The 18547-nt window shown below is 32.8% G+C and overlaps 1 protein-coding gene and 1 long non-coding RNA gene across 16 annotated transcripts in view; one reads left to right on the forward strand and one right to left on the reverse strand.

The window, feature by feature from the left end:
- Positions 1–283: 283 nt before the first annotated feature.
- LOC147834824 (uncharacterized) lies at positions 284–4015 on the forward strand. The gene is made up of 2 exons (XR_015502621.1): positions 284–2568; positions 2823–4015. It is a non-coding gene; the product is annotated as an uncharacterized LOC147834824 (long non-coding RNA).
- The window catches only part of plekhg5a (pleckstrin homology domain containing, family G (with RhoGef domain) member 5a), a 74196-nt gene continuing 59389 nt past the window's right edge, over positions 3741–18547 (reverse strand). For all 15 annotated transcript variants that reach the window (XM_087273558.1, XM_087273557.1, XM_087273561.1 and 12 more), the window contains 8 exons: positions 17097–17207; positions 16706–16855; positions 14894–15031; positions 14679–14798; positions 12491–12739; positions 12276–12406; positions 9392–10375; positions 3741–4635 (listed from right to left, as the gene is read on the reverse strand). In XM_087273558.1, coding sequence (XP_087129684.1) covers positions 4626–4635; positions 9392–10375; positions 12276–12406; positions 12491–12739; positions 14679–14798; positions 14894–15031; positions 16706–16855; positions 17097–17207 — 1893 coding nt within the window. In that variant the 3' untranslated portion in view covers positions 3741–4625. The remainder of the gene's footprint in view (positions 4636–9391; positions 10376–12275; positions 12407–12490; positions 12740–14678; positions 14799–14893; positions 15032–16705; positions 16856–17096; positions 17208–18547) is intronic.

Raw genomic sequence — 18547 nt, forward strand, 5'->3', positions numbered from 1 at the left:
AGCTCATTTTAAATAAGTAGTTTGAACAAGCAGCATAAATATTTTTTGAATGAACTGTCAAATTAAAATGAATCTCACCAAATGTTATTTTCTGCTTTTAACAAATCATAATGTTTATGGTGATATTTTAAAATATACAGTAAAAAAGTATCCTTCTCTGAAAAGAGTCCTTCTCTGAAATTGTAATTCTGTTTAAAATATTTCCAAAGCGCTGTTTAACATTGAGAACATTTTTAGACAGTTTTAATACTATAATTTCTAATAATTTATTTATTCTTTCTTTGCCATGATGACAGTGCATGCAATTTTCTAGTTTTTTTTTTTTTTCAAGATAGAAGCATTCGGCTAAAAGTGCCATTTAAAGGTTGTTTTATTATGCAAGTTAGGTTAGTTTGGCAAGGTTTTGGACAACAGTGTTTTGCTCTGTAGCCAATCGAGACAAAAATATTAGCCTATTATGTTGATCATGTTGCACAACTCTTAGTCCAAGCTCTTGTCATTTCACGAGCTCGACTACTGCAATGGTCCTCTAGCTGGACTTCCACCTTGGACCCTTAAGCCTCTATAGATGATCCAGAACGCTGCAGCTTGTCTGGTCTTCAATGAGCCCAAGAGAGCCTATGTAACTCCTTGTGTGTTCTTAATCTTTTTGCATCGGTTAACAGCCGAGGGTCGTATCGAGTTCAAATCATTGATATTTAGTTACAGTAATGGTTCCCAGAGTGGGGGTCGGAACAACAATAGTAGTTAATAGCAACATTGTAAACATGTTAATTTAAACATAAAAAAGCAACATGCAAATAAAAAGCCATCAGCCTTTAGATTTTTTGTGACCGCTGCATGGGGTGATTCCGTTATAATAAAGACAAAGAATGGTGTCATTATGGCATTAGATTAAACTTTCTGACACCTTTACGACACTCAAGTACATTAAAAATAAATACAGGCCACAAGTGAATACTGAGTATGATCTCCATGTGGTGTTCTCAAAAATTAAAAGATAAATAGACTTGGGCCTATTGGTATGTGTGTGCCGTTGTGTGACAGGTTTAAATATTTAACTTCAGAGAACGTTGGAGGTTGCGAGTTGCTGGAATTGTTATTTTGGGGGTTGCGGGCTTAAAAGTTTGGGAACTCCTGGTTTACAGAACAGCCACTGGCACTGCACCCTCTTTAGTTCACCTAAAGGTCTACAACCTCTCCTCCTCCTCACCACACGACAAACCTGAATGGAGTGTGCCTAACACAGGTGAGTGGGCTTGACAAACCACTTGTAGAAAACACATTCCCTCATCTCTCTCACACTTTAACCAACACATGTACCAGTTTTGCACATTTGCACCAGACACGTTCTTACAAAACATACACTCTGCATTTATAAAGTTTAACCAAGTCCAGTTATAAAGTCTAACCAAATAAGAGCTCAGCTATGGATGCGTTCCACTCCACTTTTAGGCCACATTCCAATACAACTTTTTTGCCCTTTACTCGCTGACTTGCCTTGGATGTCTCATTCCTTTGGATGTACATCATTGATTACGTAGCACAAGTGTCCACTACTGACAAAACATCTTAATGGGGTTTGAATAGTTGGAACACACTTCAAATTAGCATTAGGATTACCCTGAGTTCCCTCTGAAAAATCCCTAATGGCATTTTCCACTTCATCAAGTAAATGAGGGAAGCTTAATATTGACCAAGAGAGTAAGTCAGTTTCATATGTTCACTCCAGCATCTATATGTGCCAGAATGAAATGCAAATGTGATGTCACAACAGTGTAGTTCCCAAGAGCTTAAGGGTTTAAGGCATTCCATTTAAACCCATTCTGATATTCTTCCAGTAGTGGACACTACTGGATATAACGTAATCAATGATGTGCATCTGAGGGAACAAGACTGATGGAAGTTAGTGACTGGAACGCAGCCTTTGTAAAGTTTTCATAAATGAAACAGTATTTAACTGTAATATGAACTGAATTTTATCATAGGACAGTTATGCAGTATGTTTCTGTATGTTAAAGTGGCATTGTAAAAAAATAAGATGTTCAATACTGTAAATACATATACAGCAAGATAAACAGTGCTGTACATGTAAATACAGTATTTGTGCTGGGATTTACAGTAAGTTACTGACGGACGGCTGCACTACAAACTACACAGTTGGAAATTTTCATAAATCACATAGTATTTAACTGTAATATGAATCGAATTTTACTGCAGGAGATTTATGATGTTACTGTATTTTAAAGTGTCATTGTGAAAATTACTGCATATTTTACAGTAAAAACATACACTACAGTAAATACATATACAGCAAAATAAATGGTGCTGTACATACAGTATTTTTGCAGCGATTTACAGTAAGTTACTGGCGGACACCTGCACTACAAACTACACAGTTAACAATTTTCATAAATCACACAGCATGTAACTGTAATATGATCTGAATTTTACTGTAGGACATTTATGAAGTATGTTACTGTATATTAAAGTGGCATTGTGAAAATCACTGCATATTTTACAGTAAAGACGTTCAATACTGTAAATACATATACAGCTAGATAAACAGTGCTGTACATTTAAATACAGAATTTTGGCTATGATTAATTTACAGTAAGTAACTGGCAGATGGCTGAGCTACAAACTACACAGTTAGAAATTTTCATAAATCACCCAGTATCTAACAGTAATATGAATTAAATTTGACTGTAGGAAATTTATGAAGTATGTTACTGCATTTTAAAGTGTCATTGTGAAAATTACTGCATATTTTACAGTAAAGACATGCAATGCTGTAAACACATATCCAGCTAGATAAACAGTGCAGTACATGTAAACACAGTATTTTTGCTGTGACCTACTGTAAGTTACTGGCAGACGGCTGCACTACTAACTACAGTTAACAATTTTCATAAATCACACAGTATTTAACTGTATTATGAATTGAATTTTATCATAGGACAGTAATGCAGTATGTTACTGTATTTTAAAGTGTCATTGTGAACTACTGCATATTTTCCAGTAAAGACATACAATACTGTAAATACAGCAAGTTAAATGGTGCTATACATGTAAATACAGTATTTTTGCTGTGATTTACAGTAAGTTACTGGCGGATGGCTGCACTACAAACTACACAGTTAACAATTTTTTATAAATCCTGCAGTATCTAACAGTAATATGAATTGAATTTTCCTGTGGTACATTTATGTTACTGTATATTAAAGCGGCATTGTAAAAATTACTGTATATTTTTACAGTAAAGATATACAATACTGTAAATACAGCAAGATAAATGGTTTTGTACATGTAAATTAAAGTTATTGGCAGACGGCTGCACTACAAACTACAGGTTACAACTGTCATAAATTGCACAGTATTTAGCTGTAATATGAACTGAATTTTACTGTCGGATTTTTATGAAGTATGTTACTGTATTTTAAAATTACTGCATATTTTACATTTTGCGTATATTTTACAGTAAAGATATACAATTCTGGTGCTGTAAATACAGTATTTCTGCTGTGATTAATTTACAGTAATTTATTGTAGATTCAACAAGAAAACACTAACAGTGTAGAAATGTTGTTTTCTAAAGTAAAGATCACAGAACGTAACCCAAAAAAGAAACATCATGCATTATGTAAATTTATTGTTAGTGTACATGTGAATGCTTTAACAGAAATGTCAGAACATTATAAACCCAAGCACTCAGACTTGTAAATAAACAAAGAGACACATTTTAACAGTGGCATTTGAAGCATTTTATTTGAAGTTTGTGTGTTATCTCTGTTTCTTTTCTTTCGTTTAGAAGCACTGTGCAAATTTGTCACCTGTAAATATTGACGCTACATACTGTATGTAAACTAATAAATTGCGAGGGTAAGACTTGGATTCAGCCCTTATTTTGATGTCAAAAGACAAAATCAGAGACAGTGCCACCCATTCAAATAGCAAAAAGAGACCTATAACAATCAAAAGGCATCAACAAATAGGATATATTCTATAAAACAAAGCAGGTTCAATAAATATCATATTTACAGAACACTGAAAAAAAAATACAACAACAAAATGCATGCAGGTAGATTATTGTGGCGTTTCAAGCAAAAGTAGTCCACAGTTGTTCTTAAAATAAAATAAAAAAATCACTAATGTGATTCTTTACAACCTAAAAGAGTCAAGCTATTTCAGGTGTTCGAGAGGCTACATCATCTAGCATTGAAATAAGAAAGCCCTTAGGACAAATGAAATGACAATTCAGAGTGCTTTTAGAGATTATATTCTTATACTTATTTTTTTCTGTCCCTTTAATTCTGCAAAAGCCCTGACTGGTGCATCGTTAAATAAAAACTGATTGACTCGAGTCTTATTTATTCTTTGTCAGACAGGCATTATACAAAATGTACGTCTCTGTATGTACAGTATGACTCTTCCGCTTTATATAGTCTAAATTAAATTAGTGATTAATGCTCATGGCTTTTGACTGGGAGTTCCTCCATGTTCTCCCGGTTTATATGTTAGAGTCACTGAGTTGAACGTCTTCTTGAAGAAAGTCTTGGACCAAAGACCTGGTTTGAGTCGCACCAATAGACCAGCTAATGGCATCCGCTTCATTCATTAAAACACTAAACTTCCCTAGAGAGAGGAAAAAGAAGGATAGGGTTAATAAAAGCCATTATTAATTATATACGACATGTGATGTTGACTTTTACATAATTTCAAGGCAAAAGCATAATTATTGTACAGGTAATAAACACAACAATAAATAATATTTATTTATGTAAAGTGCTATTTTTTTTACATTTTAATAGTAAAAAAATGCATTTTATACATCAAAAGTCATGGCCAGTTAATTTATATAATCCCTCTAAAACAATCACCATAAAAAAACATATTTTAATCTAGATTAGTAGTATATTTGTCACAACAAATTTAAACAAATGTACATTTTATTTTTTTTTATTGTAATTTCTTTAGGTTTAAACTAATGGTTTTATTTTTTTTATTTGATAAAATTTCTTAAATTAAAGCAAATGTTTATTTTGATTTGATTATTTATTTTATTTTATTGTAATTTCTTTAAGTTTAACCAAATGGTTTTATTTTGATTTGATTGTTTTTTCCATTTAATTGAATAAGTAAATTTTATTTTTCACAATGTTTTTAAGTTAAACAAAGGCTATGTCCAAACTAATACATTTTAATTTAAAAATGCATATTTTTCTCTGTTTTGGCTTTACATCCACACTAAGATGGTATTTTTAGGAAACAAAAACAGATATTGTTAAAACACAATGCAAAGTAAATAAATTTGAAAATACCAAGTTAAATGGTGCTGTACATGTAAATATAGTATTTTTGCTGTGATTTACAGTAAGTTACTGGCGGATGGCTGCACTACAAACTACACAGTTAACAATTTTTTATAAATCATGCAGTATTTAACAGTAATATGAACAGTAATTTTCATGTTGCTGTGTGGACTCATGTGACCAATTCAGCTAACATAGTGGATGACGTTGTAAAGCAGATATTTTGAATGCTATCAGTTTTGAAAGCTTTATTAAAGATATATGTCACTTTGTACATGGTCCATATTGCCTCTCTTCAAAGGACACATAACATTTATTTGGAGCTATTGTTCATTGGTGGAAGCAGACGATAGTTGCAACATTGAGTTCCTTCCCAAAAAAGTAAAATTTAAAAACTAATTGCGTTACTTAGTTACTTTTTATGGCAAGTAATGTATTACATTACTTTTGAGTTACTTTTGATTACCTGGCTGAGGCTTGATCTCTTTCAGACCTAGTTTTTTCTTTCTCTTTTAATAGGAGGAGCACTGCAAATAACAATGCACTGTATAACCTACACCTCCATTTACCTTTAAAAAAACATCAACATTTTTTAGGATAATGTTATCTAAGAACTTCCTGACCCCAGATTTATACAGTTGAAGTCAGAATTATTAGCCCTTCTGAATTAGAAAGCTTGTTTTCTGTTTAATTTCGGTTTAACGGAGAGATTTCTTCAACACATTTCTAAACATAATAGTTTTAATAACTTATCTCTAACTGATTTATTTTCTCTTTGCCTTGATGACAGTAAATAATATTCGACTAGATATTTGTTTAAGACACTTCTATACAACCTAAAGTGACATTTAAAGGCTTAACTAGGTTAATTAGGTTAACTACACAGGTTAGAGTAATTAGGCAAGTTATTGTATAACGATGGTTTGTTTTGTAGACAATCCATATAAGCTAAAGTATAGCTTAAAGGGGCTAATAACTTTGTCCATAAAATTAAAAAATTAAAAACTGCTTTTATTCTAGCTGAAATAAAACAAGAAGACCAGAAGAAAAAATATTATCAGACATACTGTGAAAATGTCCTTGCTCTGTTAAACATTATTTGGGAAATATTTAAAAAAGAAGAAAGAAATTCAGAAAATATCTTTATATTTACATATTATTGAAAGTTTAAAGCAATGTGTTTGCTACTTTCTGTACTATTTCTCTACAGTAAAATCACTGTGCTTTGAGACGATCTTTTTTTTTCTTTTCTTTGATGCCTTTAAAATTGTGAACATATGCATTCGATGACTGTGTGAAATTATTGTGACTACTTTCATTTTAATTCAGCAATTTATTTTTAAAAAGCTCATAATTAAACTAAAAAGTAACTCACATTACTTTAAAAAAAAAATCTAGTATTATTACTTATTTTTTTTAAACATAATGTGTTACTTTAGTTACTTGACTCAAATAGTAATATTATTACGTAACTCACGTTACTTGTAATGCGTTACCCCCAACACTGGCCATGAGCATGTGCAGTACTGAATATGTTTTCAGTCGTTATAGTGTAGATGACAGAAATAATTGAAAACTATATTGCTGAAATAGAGCGGATTAGTGTAGACAAAGCTTAAATGTTTTTGTTTTTTTATTTATTTTTTATTTTTTTTCATTGATTTATAAATTCATTCAATCAATCAATCAATAAATACATTTATTACTTTTTAAAAGTTACTTAAGGTTGATAAAGTGTTTTGGAAATTCTAGTGGTAAAGGCCATACAAAATTTCCTCTACATAGCTAACTGAAATTTTTGTGACAGGGTTTCATGATTCCACTCACATATTTAGCCTTATTTCAAAACAACAAATCAATCACTCACTCAATCAGAGAACAATCTGAGCCCTTCCATAGGTAAAAATAGACACAATACATGGAAAAATACCCAGTGCTCAGTATTCTTCTCTCTGAAGGTGGCGTTTTCTTCTAACTCTGGGCGGAGGCTGAGATTATTAGATAAAAGACACACGGGACAAATGCACTGGATGCTGAAATGCCACAGACGGCTAGACAATGGGGTTTGCCTATCCTGAAATTACTGCGTTTCAACCTATTAAAAGCTACAGAATAACAGATAAGCACATTGTGTACTAATGGGCCGATGGCTAGTGACACGAGAAACATTAACCCCAAAAAAAAAATTGTCATCATTCACTCACTTGCTGTAAACCTTTTGAGTTTCTTTTCTCTGTTGAACACAAAAGAAAATATTTTGAAGTATGTTGGAAACTGGTAGCAACTGACTTTCATAGTCATTTTTTTATACTATGGATGAGAATGGCTACCATTTTACATAAATCTTCAAAATAACCGATTTTGTGTTCAACTAAAGGAAGAAACTCATAATGTTTTGGAAGCAGCAGAGTAAATCTGAGTAAATAAGAAAATCTTGGTTTTTGAGTGAACTATGACTTTAACATGGAGAGAGACAAGCTCAACAAACATGTCTAGACAATGAGGGAGAGCTTTTTTTTTTAGCAATGTGCAGGAACAGTCTGTCAGTAAGCTATTAGTGATTTTTTGGGGTGAGCTTATTCTATTGTCTGGCATCTGTTTATGACAATGGCCAAAGCTTCATGTGCAGTTAATAAGGACAGAGTAAGCAGAATTTAACAGTAAATTTCTTGTGAACACATAATATTAATATGACTAATACATAAGACTAATATTTGTTCTATAAATGAACACTTTCATGATGATTCAAATTTAAAATCGTCGTGTCCAGAAACAATAGCAAAATTAACACATTCAAAACTATTTTCATACATGATTTTATTATTATTTTAAAATAATAAATTATTATAATAATGTAAAAATGTATTTTAAATATTTTAGATGTTTAGATATATTTATCTGATTTTGACCATTTGTATTTACAGATTATTTTCATCAAAAATAACTATATTATTTAGTATGTTATTCACACACACACACACACACACACACACACACACACACACACACACACACACACACACACACACACTTATATATATACATACACAGTTGAAGTCAGAATTATTAACCCCCCTGTGATTTTTTTTTTTGTTTTCTTTTTTAAATATTTTCGAAATGATGTTTAACCAAGCAAATAAATTATCAAAGTATGTATGATAATATTTTTTCTTCTGAAGAAAGTCTTATTTGTTTTATTTCAGCTAGAAAATAAGCAGTTTTAAATTTTTTTATTAAGGTAAAAAAAAATGATGAGCCCCTTTAAGCAAAGATACATATATACATTCATACATACATACATAAATAAATAATTAAACCGGAAACATGGTGTGCGGGACCTGAAACCGGTAATCACCTAGGAATCAATGGATGGTTTCCACTGGTTTTAAATTGTTACTATTCTTTAAAACATTTTCTATTAGGTTCAGCACAAAAAAGAAACCCATAAAGTTCTTGAACCAACAGAGAGTAAAAAGTGAATAAATGTTGATTTTTGAACATTGAACATTTTACTTAAACCCATACCTAATACTGTAAATCCAGTATATGCAGAATAAAACGTTTTTCCCAACCCATGCGCCCATTAGAAACATGTGCCCATGGCTACCTTTTTGAGAATCAACAAATGTGTACCATGTGACAACGTTTGCTTGCAGCTTTTGTTTTCACAAATCCAAAAGAGGTCACCTTGTGCACTTTTGACAATTTAAAATGTTACTGTGGCTAGTTTTCTCATATGTGGCATTTGTCATAAAGCCGTCAAAGGCTGGTGTGCATATTATTGCAAATATCAACGTCTTTCTCACCAGATCTGTGTGGATCAGGGAGAGGTCAATCCAGCCTCTCTCCATTCTCTGAGACTTTACACTGGTTGTGGAAATGAAGATTGACCCAAAACTAATAATCAAATTTTTGTTGAAAATTCTGAAATGTTCAACCGGCGTAGTAAGCTTTGCCGGGAAAAATAATAACAATATGAGCAAGCTAAATAAATTTTACTCTTTACAACAGTCTACTATAAATGTCGTTTTCACACAAACTTTAAAGATGTGACATATGAAGTGCATCGGCATACTTACGAGGCAGTCAGTGTTGAATTGAGCACCATGGTGGCTCGTATCTTGTGCAGCTGCGCCACCGTCAGCTTCTTATGCTGCTGATGAGTCTGCTGGACCACCACCAAATCCTTCTTTTCCTCCATTCCACCAGGGGGCGCTGTCTCAGCATCAGAACCCTCAGAATCTGCCTGTCCATTGGGGCAGCTGAGAGTCCTCTGCACCTGCCTGGCCTCCGCTCTCTGAAGAGTGTTGCTGAGTTTGCTGGACAGTGTTTTGGCATCCTCGAGGAGCTCGTCCTCGTCCGTTTGGAATACCTCGTTGCTGTGAGACTTTTGTTTGGCGAGGTGCGTCAAACTTTTGCTGATGTTGTTTTTCCCTGTACGGTGAAGAAGAAGAGGGTCGGTCAGGCATTGAAGGAGGTCATCTTCTGAACGGGACCTGAGAGTAAAGTGCTGCAGGTAATCTGGACGGGGTTGAACAGGAGAACGGCGCCGCAAAGTTTGCGAACGACAACCAGCAACAACCTGAGCCATCCCAGAAAAATCATTCCTCCGGTTGAGCTCCTCACTGTTTGTATCTAAAATGTAAGACTCGTTTACAGTAATCTGAGAGCCATTCCAGGTTATTGAATCATCCCCATCATCGTCATCATCTTCATCATCCTCGAAAGCTTCTTCTTCTTCTCCAGCATCGGTTTCCTCTCCTTCACTCTGGCAGACGCCTCCCTTTAGGTCGAGCTCTGTGATCATAGACTGTGGTGAGAGAGTCCCATACGCACTGTCAATTGAGAGCGAGCGACTTTCTGGATCTAAATCTGTAACGATTAAATCCCCCAGAGCTTGTAGAGTTTTGCTGTCGCTGGTGGAGAAGGAGTCATCAGACAGCAGCGAGTTTCTCATGGATGCTGTTTGAACAGTTGAGCCGACTACTTCATCTACTTCATCCAAGGCAGCAACAGAAAGAGTTTCAGTGGAGCCGTCAGAGTGACTCGGTGAAAGAGAGAGGCTTTGGGAAAAGAAAATTAGACAACACTTTAGTTTGAGTAACAATTATATTTACAAATATATTTATACAACAGTTCTGTCTGGTTATTGAAGCTGATTGGCTGATAGCCATGCTATATTTTGCCAGTAACATCACACAATGGCCTCTTCACCCTTCACTGTGTATTACTCCGCCCACATACAGACAGCAACAAGCAGAGACGCTACAGTTTGACAAATATTACTGTTGTTATACAACAAAATGTACTTTTGAGGCTTTTTTGTCGAGAATATAGTTGTTTAGATATCAACTGTGCAGTTTATTCATAAGAATAGTGCCTATTGTAAAATATTTACAATTTCTGAGAGGGCTCGTCGGAGGCTAAAGACGGTTGACGTTGTCTAACCACAAGATGGCGTCGGGACCGCATAATAAGCCCTTGCTTAGTGTGTTTTCTTGAAAAACGGAAGCATCACGCTTAAGGTGGACCAGATCGAGTCAATAAAAGCTCTAAATAAGAAGCTGGATTCAGCTTCGTTCCTCCTTATCGCAAACACAACAGCAGTCTGGTAAGTTAGTGATTGCTCTGTTTATTTTCTAGGTTAATTATTGTGATATTGTAACGGTCACTTAATGTTTGATATGCATTGTGTATAAATATCCCCTTTAAGAGGACTATTCCTGTGGTTGTTTTACCTTTGAGATGTAAGCACGCATGTATGGGAGCTCTGAGGAAAAGTGCGATGGTCACTCTACCACTGTATCATTCTTTTATTTCAATAATGTAACATTTTATTTTGCGACGGATATTTGAGTGTATTTTTCTTTTCCTTTTGCCTACTCATTGTCGTTGGCTGGCATGTATGTAGTCTACAGCACTTGGGAAAAACGCATAAAGGCCAATATGAAGAGCGAAATAGTCTCCTTTTTTTATTCCATAAAGTCTCCGAGTAAACGCTGGGACACCTGGCACCCGTCACATAACCGACGGCAACAGAAAAATACAGTAGACTGTAATAAACTGTAGGAAGAAATCTCTGTAGACAGATGGCACATGTCACATTCAGCCTTATAATCTTAAAATGTGAGCAAAATTCACACACCAGAAGCGCCGCTTTACATTACGCTATAGAGAATCATTCAAACACTAGCTTTAAAGTGACGTTGGTGAATTAGTAACGGCTTCTGCTGTTCTGACGTGCAGATGTGAATGAATGGCGGAAGAAAGTAGTTCCTAATACAAAAGGGATTTAGTCTGTCTGTGATTATCTTTTTTATATACAATATTGTGCCGTCCAACTGTTGTATAAATGCAATATCACACTCGTAGAAGTGTGATATGGCTGTATATTAGCACTGGTGGGGCGCTAACCTATGCCTATTTATTTATATGTCTTTTATACAATATATTTATTAATGATTTGCATGTTACATATTTTAGATATTTTAAATATTATAACTAGAAAGCTTGATGCTAATTCATTATATATGAACACATTATATATATATATATATATATATATATATATATATATATATATATATATATATATATATATATATATATATAAAGAATAATCATTAAACTATACTTATTTATTTTGTTTTACATAAATATTTATTTTTAAATATTAATTATATTATACGTTTTCTAAAATAAGAACGTATTCTGTTTTACAGTGTATATTTTAACATATATCATTATAATATTAAATATATATTAGTAGTGTTTTCATATTTTTTATATTTTCTCTGCTTCTGGATATTTATGATTATTTATTTATTTCATTGATTTTATAATATTTTACTGCTTTTCTACAGTTATAATCAGTACATGTTTTTTTATTAGTTACATAACATAATCCTTTATGAACAGTGGCCGATTTAGGCATATGTAATATGGGCGATCGCCCAGGGCTACCTCTTGCTTAGTGTCTCTCTGTGGTGTATGGATGGAGAGCTGGAGGTGGACATGCTGCTCTCTGTCTCATCTTCATCTTTTTCATCGCTCTCATCTCTCTGCGTCTCTGAGCGAAGTCTCTGAAGCTGATTCTGCATGACAAAATCCTTCAGATTAAAACCAACAAATAACCCCATTGGTTTAAAAGGAGTAATCAAAGGTGATCGACGTGTTACCTGTGCGTTGTAGATGGCCTCAATCCAGCTGCGACCCTGAGCACCACTGTTGGCCTGAAAGCAGTACGAGGCCACAGCACAGCCAAACTCATTGAGGTAGATAAGGAGGAAGCTTCCTGGGTCTTTCAGTTCCCGGCACACAACGTTATGGATGACAAGAGGCTGCCGGATCACCTTCACTTTCTCCACACGCTTCACCGGCTTGGTGATCAACAGAACGTCAGTGAACAGGAAACAGTACACATCCATCTGTCGGAAGCAGGAGGTAATGGAGAGAAGAGAGAGGCTTTTAGACAACTATGTGCTAGTTAAAAATATATTACTTACTAAAGTGCACTCAGAAACGCTGGCTTCTGTTTCAGTCCTTTTTTAAAAGGCTCAAAAAGTGGATTTTTTTTTATTTGAAATTTATTTTTTTATTTATTTATTTAGTTTTTTAAACTTTACTCGTATTGGTATGCATATATACAGTATATTTATATATTTTTGTTACACTAAAAAATAAATATACATGCAGAACAAAAATTATTTTCAACTTTTTATTAATAATGTGACTTTTATTGACAATGTGACCGATAAAAGTCAGGGGACATTACCTATAGGCTACAGATAAATTGACAAACATCAACCATAACAGCAGTAACAACAACAACAACATAAAGTAATATGCGCTCCATATGATAAACTAAATTAAACTAAATAAGAAATCAATCTTTTTTTTTTTTTTTGATAAAAGAGGTGTCACTTTAAGAATGCACAGATCTATAAATGCTCATTTAAGAGAAAATTAGCTGTGTTTAAAATAAAACACTCAGGACGGACATGTTTATATATTATTATTAAGTGTATTTGTCTGTTTGAACGTTTAAAGCCTTTAAAAATATATACTTTAATTGCTCAGTTTTTTTCTCTCACCAAAATTTTTCCTTCCACCCATTTTTTTAGCCCCGTTTATTTTCTCCCCAATTTCTGTTTAACAGAGAGAAGATTTTTTTCAACACATTTCTAAACATAATAGTTTTAATAACTTTCTAATAACTGATATATTATCTCTTTGCCATAATGACAGTAAAAAACTTCTAAAAACTTCAAGACACTTCTATACAGCTTAAAGTGACATTTAAAGGCTTAACTAGGTAAGATTAACTAGGCAGGTTAGGGTAATTAGGCAAGTTATTGTATAACAGTGGTTTGTTCTATAGACAAAAAAAAAAACATTAGCTTAAAGGGGCTAATAATTTTGACCCTAAAATGGGGTTTAGAAACATAAAATCTGCTTTTATTCTAGCTGAATTAAAACAAATAATACTTTTTCCAGAAGAAAAAATATCATCAGACATACTGTGAAAATTTCCTTGCTTTGTTAAACATAATTTGGGAAATATAAAAAAAAAAAACATTTAAATCAAAAGAGGGGCACATCAAAGAGGGGCTAATAATTTTGACTTCAACTGTACATAAATGAACAGAATGTGTTGCAAATATTTTCCACAGCCTAGACAAAAAGTAAATAAAAAAAAAGAGAAATAAGAGGACAAAAATGGTAACAATAATAAGCAATAATATTAGTATACATTTGAATTGAACATGATAATGTTTTACAATAATATCATATTTTTCAAATAGAGAACTGGTGTAGTACATCATAAACCTGTTTCCTTGTGTAATGTAACTGAATAGGAAACAGCATTGTGTTGTATTGCAAGTGTTTTGGTGACAACTTCAATATTTTTCAACAAAGCTCTAATTCTAATCCCTCTTTTAAAAAAAAAAGCTGCATACAAAAGCTACGAAAACAAAAGATTCGCCCAAAGTCTGTACACAGACACACATTAGCTGAAAAAGCATATGGAAAACAGCAGAAAATAAATGCATATCTGTATATCAAATAGACAGCAGGAGTGATTAAAATGACCTAAATGCTAGTGGGCGTGGCCTATGCTTCAAAGGCATTGCATATGCAAACGAAGCTGCCCTATGACATCACATCCCACCTTGTTGGCAAACCAGGCATTTTTCAGCTTGGTTAAACAAATGTTACTGTTTTTATAACAAGGAGAAGAGTTGTAAGAGCTGAAACTCGCAGGATTCTTTCATAGAACAAAGACTCTTATATGTCAAAAAATCAAGGTAACTTTGATTTCACATGTCATGACTGCTTTAAAAAAATGAAAAGAAGGTCTCGTACCCTGCTCTCTTTGCCCTCCTTCATCTTCAGAGCACCCTCTAGAAGTAGCTGTCGGGTCTCTTCAGGAGGTGCACCCATCACCGGAGCCATCAGGTCAAAGTTATTATATTCCTTGAGGATCTGGAGGACCACACACACAACACAAAGGATGATTAGAGAGACGCCAGGCAGGTCATGGAGTATATGATCACAAATAAATCCTCATGGTGTCTGACCCTCTCTACTTCTTCACTGGCCCCCTCCACAGCCTCATACGCCTCGATACGGCCAGCGATGGCAGCCAGCTTCTGTTTTTCCTCCCTGTGCCTCATCTGCGAGTCCACACTGTTAATGAAGCATTCCACAGCGGCCACCTGACAAAATAAAAATACTGATTCTGAAAAATACTGAGACTGATTTTAAATCCGAATATCATCAGCATAATATTCTTAGTCAAAAGTTTAACCACAAATAGGTTATTAATAATGTTATATTATATTAGTAATTTTTTTCTTACTGAGAATAAACCAGGAGTGTCTGAACTCAGTCCTTGAGGGCCGGTGTCCTGCAGAGTTTAGCTCCATCTTGCCTCAACACACATGCCTGGCCGTTTCTAGTATACCTAAGAAGCCAAGCTTAAATCTGCAGTACACCGGCCCTCCAGGACCAAGATTGGGTACTACTGGAATAAACAGTTGAGAATGAATGGAGAGATGGTAGAATGGATAGTGTAACATCCTAAATATTTATTCTGCAATTTACAATATAATATAATATAATATAATATAATATAATATAATATAATATAATATAACATAATATAATATAATATAATATAATATAATATAATATAATATAATATAATATAATATAATATAATATAATATAATATAATATAATATATGACTTAAGATAATTAATTTCTTTTCGGCTTAGTCCCTTATTCATCAGGGGTTGCTACAGCAGAATAAACCGCCAACTTATCCAGCTTATGTTTTACGCAGCATAAAATAAAATAAAATAATTTCCCAGAGATGGGTTGCGGCTGGAAGGGCATGCGCTGCATAAAAAAAACGTGCTGGATAAGTTGGCGGTTCATTCCGCTGTGGCGACCCCGGATTAATAAAGGGACTAAGTCAACAAGAAAATGAATAAATGAAAACGAAAATAAAATAAAATGTGACCCTAGACCACAAAATCAGTCATCAGTGTAAAATATTTTATACATTAAATTTATAAAAATTGTGAATATTACAAATATATTCATAAAAGAAGTTAAAGTAATTACTGTAGGAAAGCTATTAAATATTTTTATGGAAAATTATCTTTAGTTAATATTCTAATACATGTGACATTTAAAAAAATTAACATTTTGACCAAAATAAGGCATTTTTGGCTATTGCCAATATACCTATGCAAGTTCTGGGGTCCAGGAACGTAAAATAAAATAAATTTAAATCAGTAAAATTAAATTCATATTATTATTATTATTATTATTATTATTATTATTATTATTATTATTGTTGTTGTTGTTGTTGTTGTTATTATTCGTTAATTAATTATAATAATTATACATTTAATTTAATTGAAATCAGTCAGTGTAATATTTTTATACATTAAAATGTTAATGAAAATCTCAATATTAAAAAATATATATTTAGAAAGAAATTAAAGTAATTACTGTAGGAAATTTGCTCAATAATTTTATAGAACATGATATTTATTTAATATTGTAATGCATTTGCATTACAAAAAACAAAAATTGACCAATATAACATATTTTGGCTATTGCCAAAAGGTCAAGGAACATAAAATAAAATAAAATAAAATAGAATACAAAACAGAATAAAACAAATGTTTTTATTTTTTTTGTTTGTCTATTATTTATATAATATTTGAACTTTATAAATGTTTACATAGGATTGTGTTTTTTCACTGTTTATTTGTAATTTTATTGTAAACCCAGTTTTTGGTGTAATACAATATAGTAAATATAATTCAAATTGAAGATATCCTCCTAAACAATGTACAAACATGGTAAATCTTACCATTCTGTTAATGGCCTCTCGAGTTGGCGGGTCGTCAGTCTTTTTCAGCACACTTTTGAGCAGCAGTGGGTATTTAGTGAGTCTTTGATGAGGCTTCACCAACATGTCTGTCAGCTTCAGCCGGTTGCACTGTTTATGAGTTTCTGCCCACTACAGGATGGAAACGTTTATTGAAAGTCTCATTCATAAACATACAGAGAAGATCACCAGGGAATTATTGAGTCATAATGAGAGTGCAGTTACAATACAGGTTATTATGCCGAAGATCTTTCATATCTCTCATATATAATACACCTACAGAGGTGCCTTTATTCTCACCGCCAGACGATCAATCAAAGGTTAACATGTCTGGCTGAAGAGCACCCAGATATGGAGGGTAATAATGACTTACAGTAACATATATTCTGAAGAGCTCATTGTCTTTCAGTAAAGTGCGCATGTACTCCATACAACCCTCCTCTTCCATGCAGTAACGGATGTAAGGCTTGAATCTGAAACCAAACTGCACACAAAAAAGAAAAATCAGTGATGTTAAACAAATCTAAAGGCACTTTTGACAGCTTTAAAGAGATCATTCAGCAAAAATTTATATTCTGTTATAATTTACTAAAGTTACTCCAAAATGTTTTATAAAATATATAGATATTATATAGATAAAATATAGATATTCAATAGTTTTCCTTTAACTTAGTCCCTTATTTATCAAAGGTCGCCACAGTGGAATGAACTGCCAAATATAAATATATTTATGTAAAAATAAATATAAAAATTATAATGATCATAAATTTATAATAAATGTTATATAAATTTTATTTTATTTTTTTATCGCAGTTTCCAAATTAATACGCATGGTGCATAGGGTTTTCCATAATGAATATACAAAACCACCAAATATAGATATCCAGAAATTGTATAAATGAAGCAAAAAAAATAATAAATAATAAATATGAAAACGTTACATTAAGGATTCATTAATAAACATTAATGCCTATGAAATAAACATTAAATATACAATTAAGATTTATTAAACATATTTCTAAACAATTTTTGTAATTATAAACATTGAACACTGTAAACATTGAACAGTGAACATAAACAGAAGCCTAGTCATTCCAACTTGACACATAGATTCTTACAGGAGCTCTAACTTGCCATGTGGCATGCAGGAATGAACCTCATTGGTTCTCACAAATCCAATAAGTAAGCTTGAGGCTTCTTTGCCCATATTTAAATTATGTAGATATTATAAGCTAATCAATGTCAATATGGTGAAATGCAAACAGAAGTGACTGTAAACTCAGTTGTCGGTTCAACTGTAAATGCTGAAACTTAATGGCAGGTAGTGGCAACCGCAATTACAAAATTTCTATGCACTGTGAATGAAACACAGGGGTGGGTAGCAACGAATTATATTTACTTTGTTGCAATTACTTAAGTAAAATTGTTGGTTAACTAGTACTGTTTGAGCACATTTAAAAATGTGTACTTATATTCAAGTAAATTGTTATAGGAAAAAAAATTACTCTTACTTATTTATTCAATACGTAAGCCTTTAATTGTCATTTATAAGGGATTTATAAAGCATGAATAGTCCTCACTTCAGATTAGGTCACAAAACTGCATAAAGTTGAGTTAATAAAGCCTTCATTAACATGTATAGTAACCATTAATATAAGCCTGAATAATACGATATATAAGCGTTGATTTCAATAGTATATTAATCATTTACTAACTCATTCTGAAAAATCTTAATAACCACAAACTGCCCTTAAATACAAATGGTTTGTAAATAATGTAATACTTCATTTAGTAATGAAAAATAAATCATTTACAAAGTATGAA

This window comes from Danio rerio, chromosome 11 (assembly GCF_052040795.2).
Source record: "Danio rerio strain M-AB ecotype USA chromosome 11, GRCz13ab, whole genome shotgun sequence".
In the NCBI taxonomy this organism is placed as follows: Eukaryota; Metazoa; Chordata; class Actinopteri; order Cypriniformes; family Danionidae; genus Danio; species Danio rerio.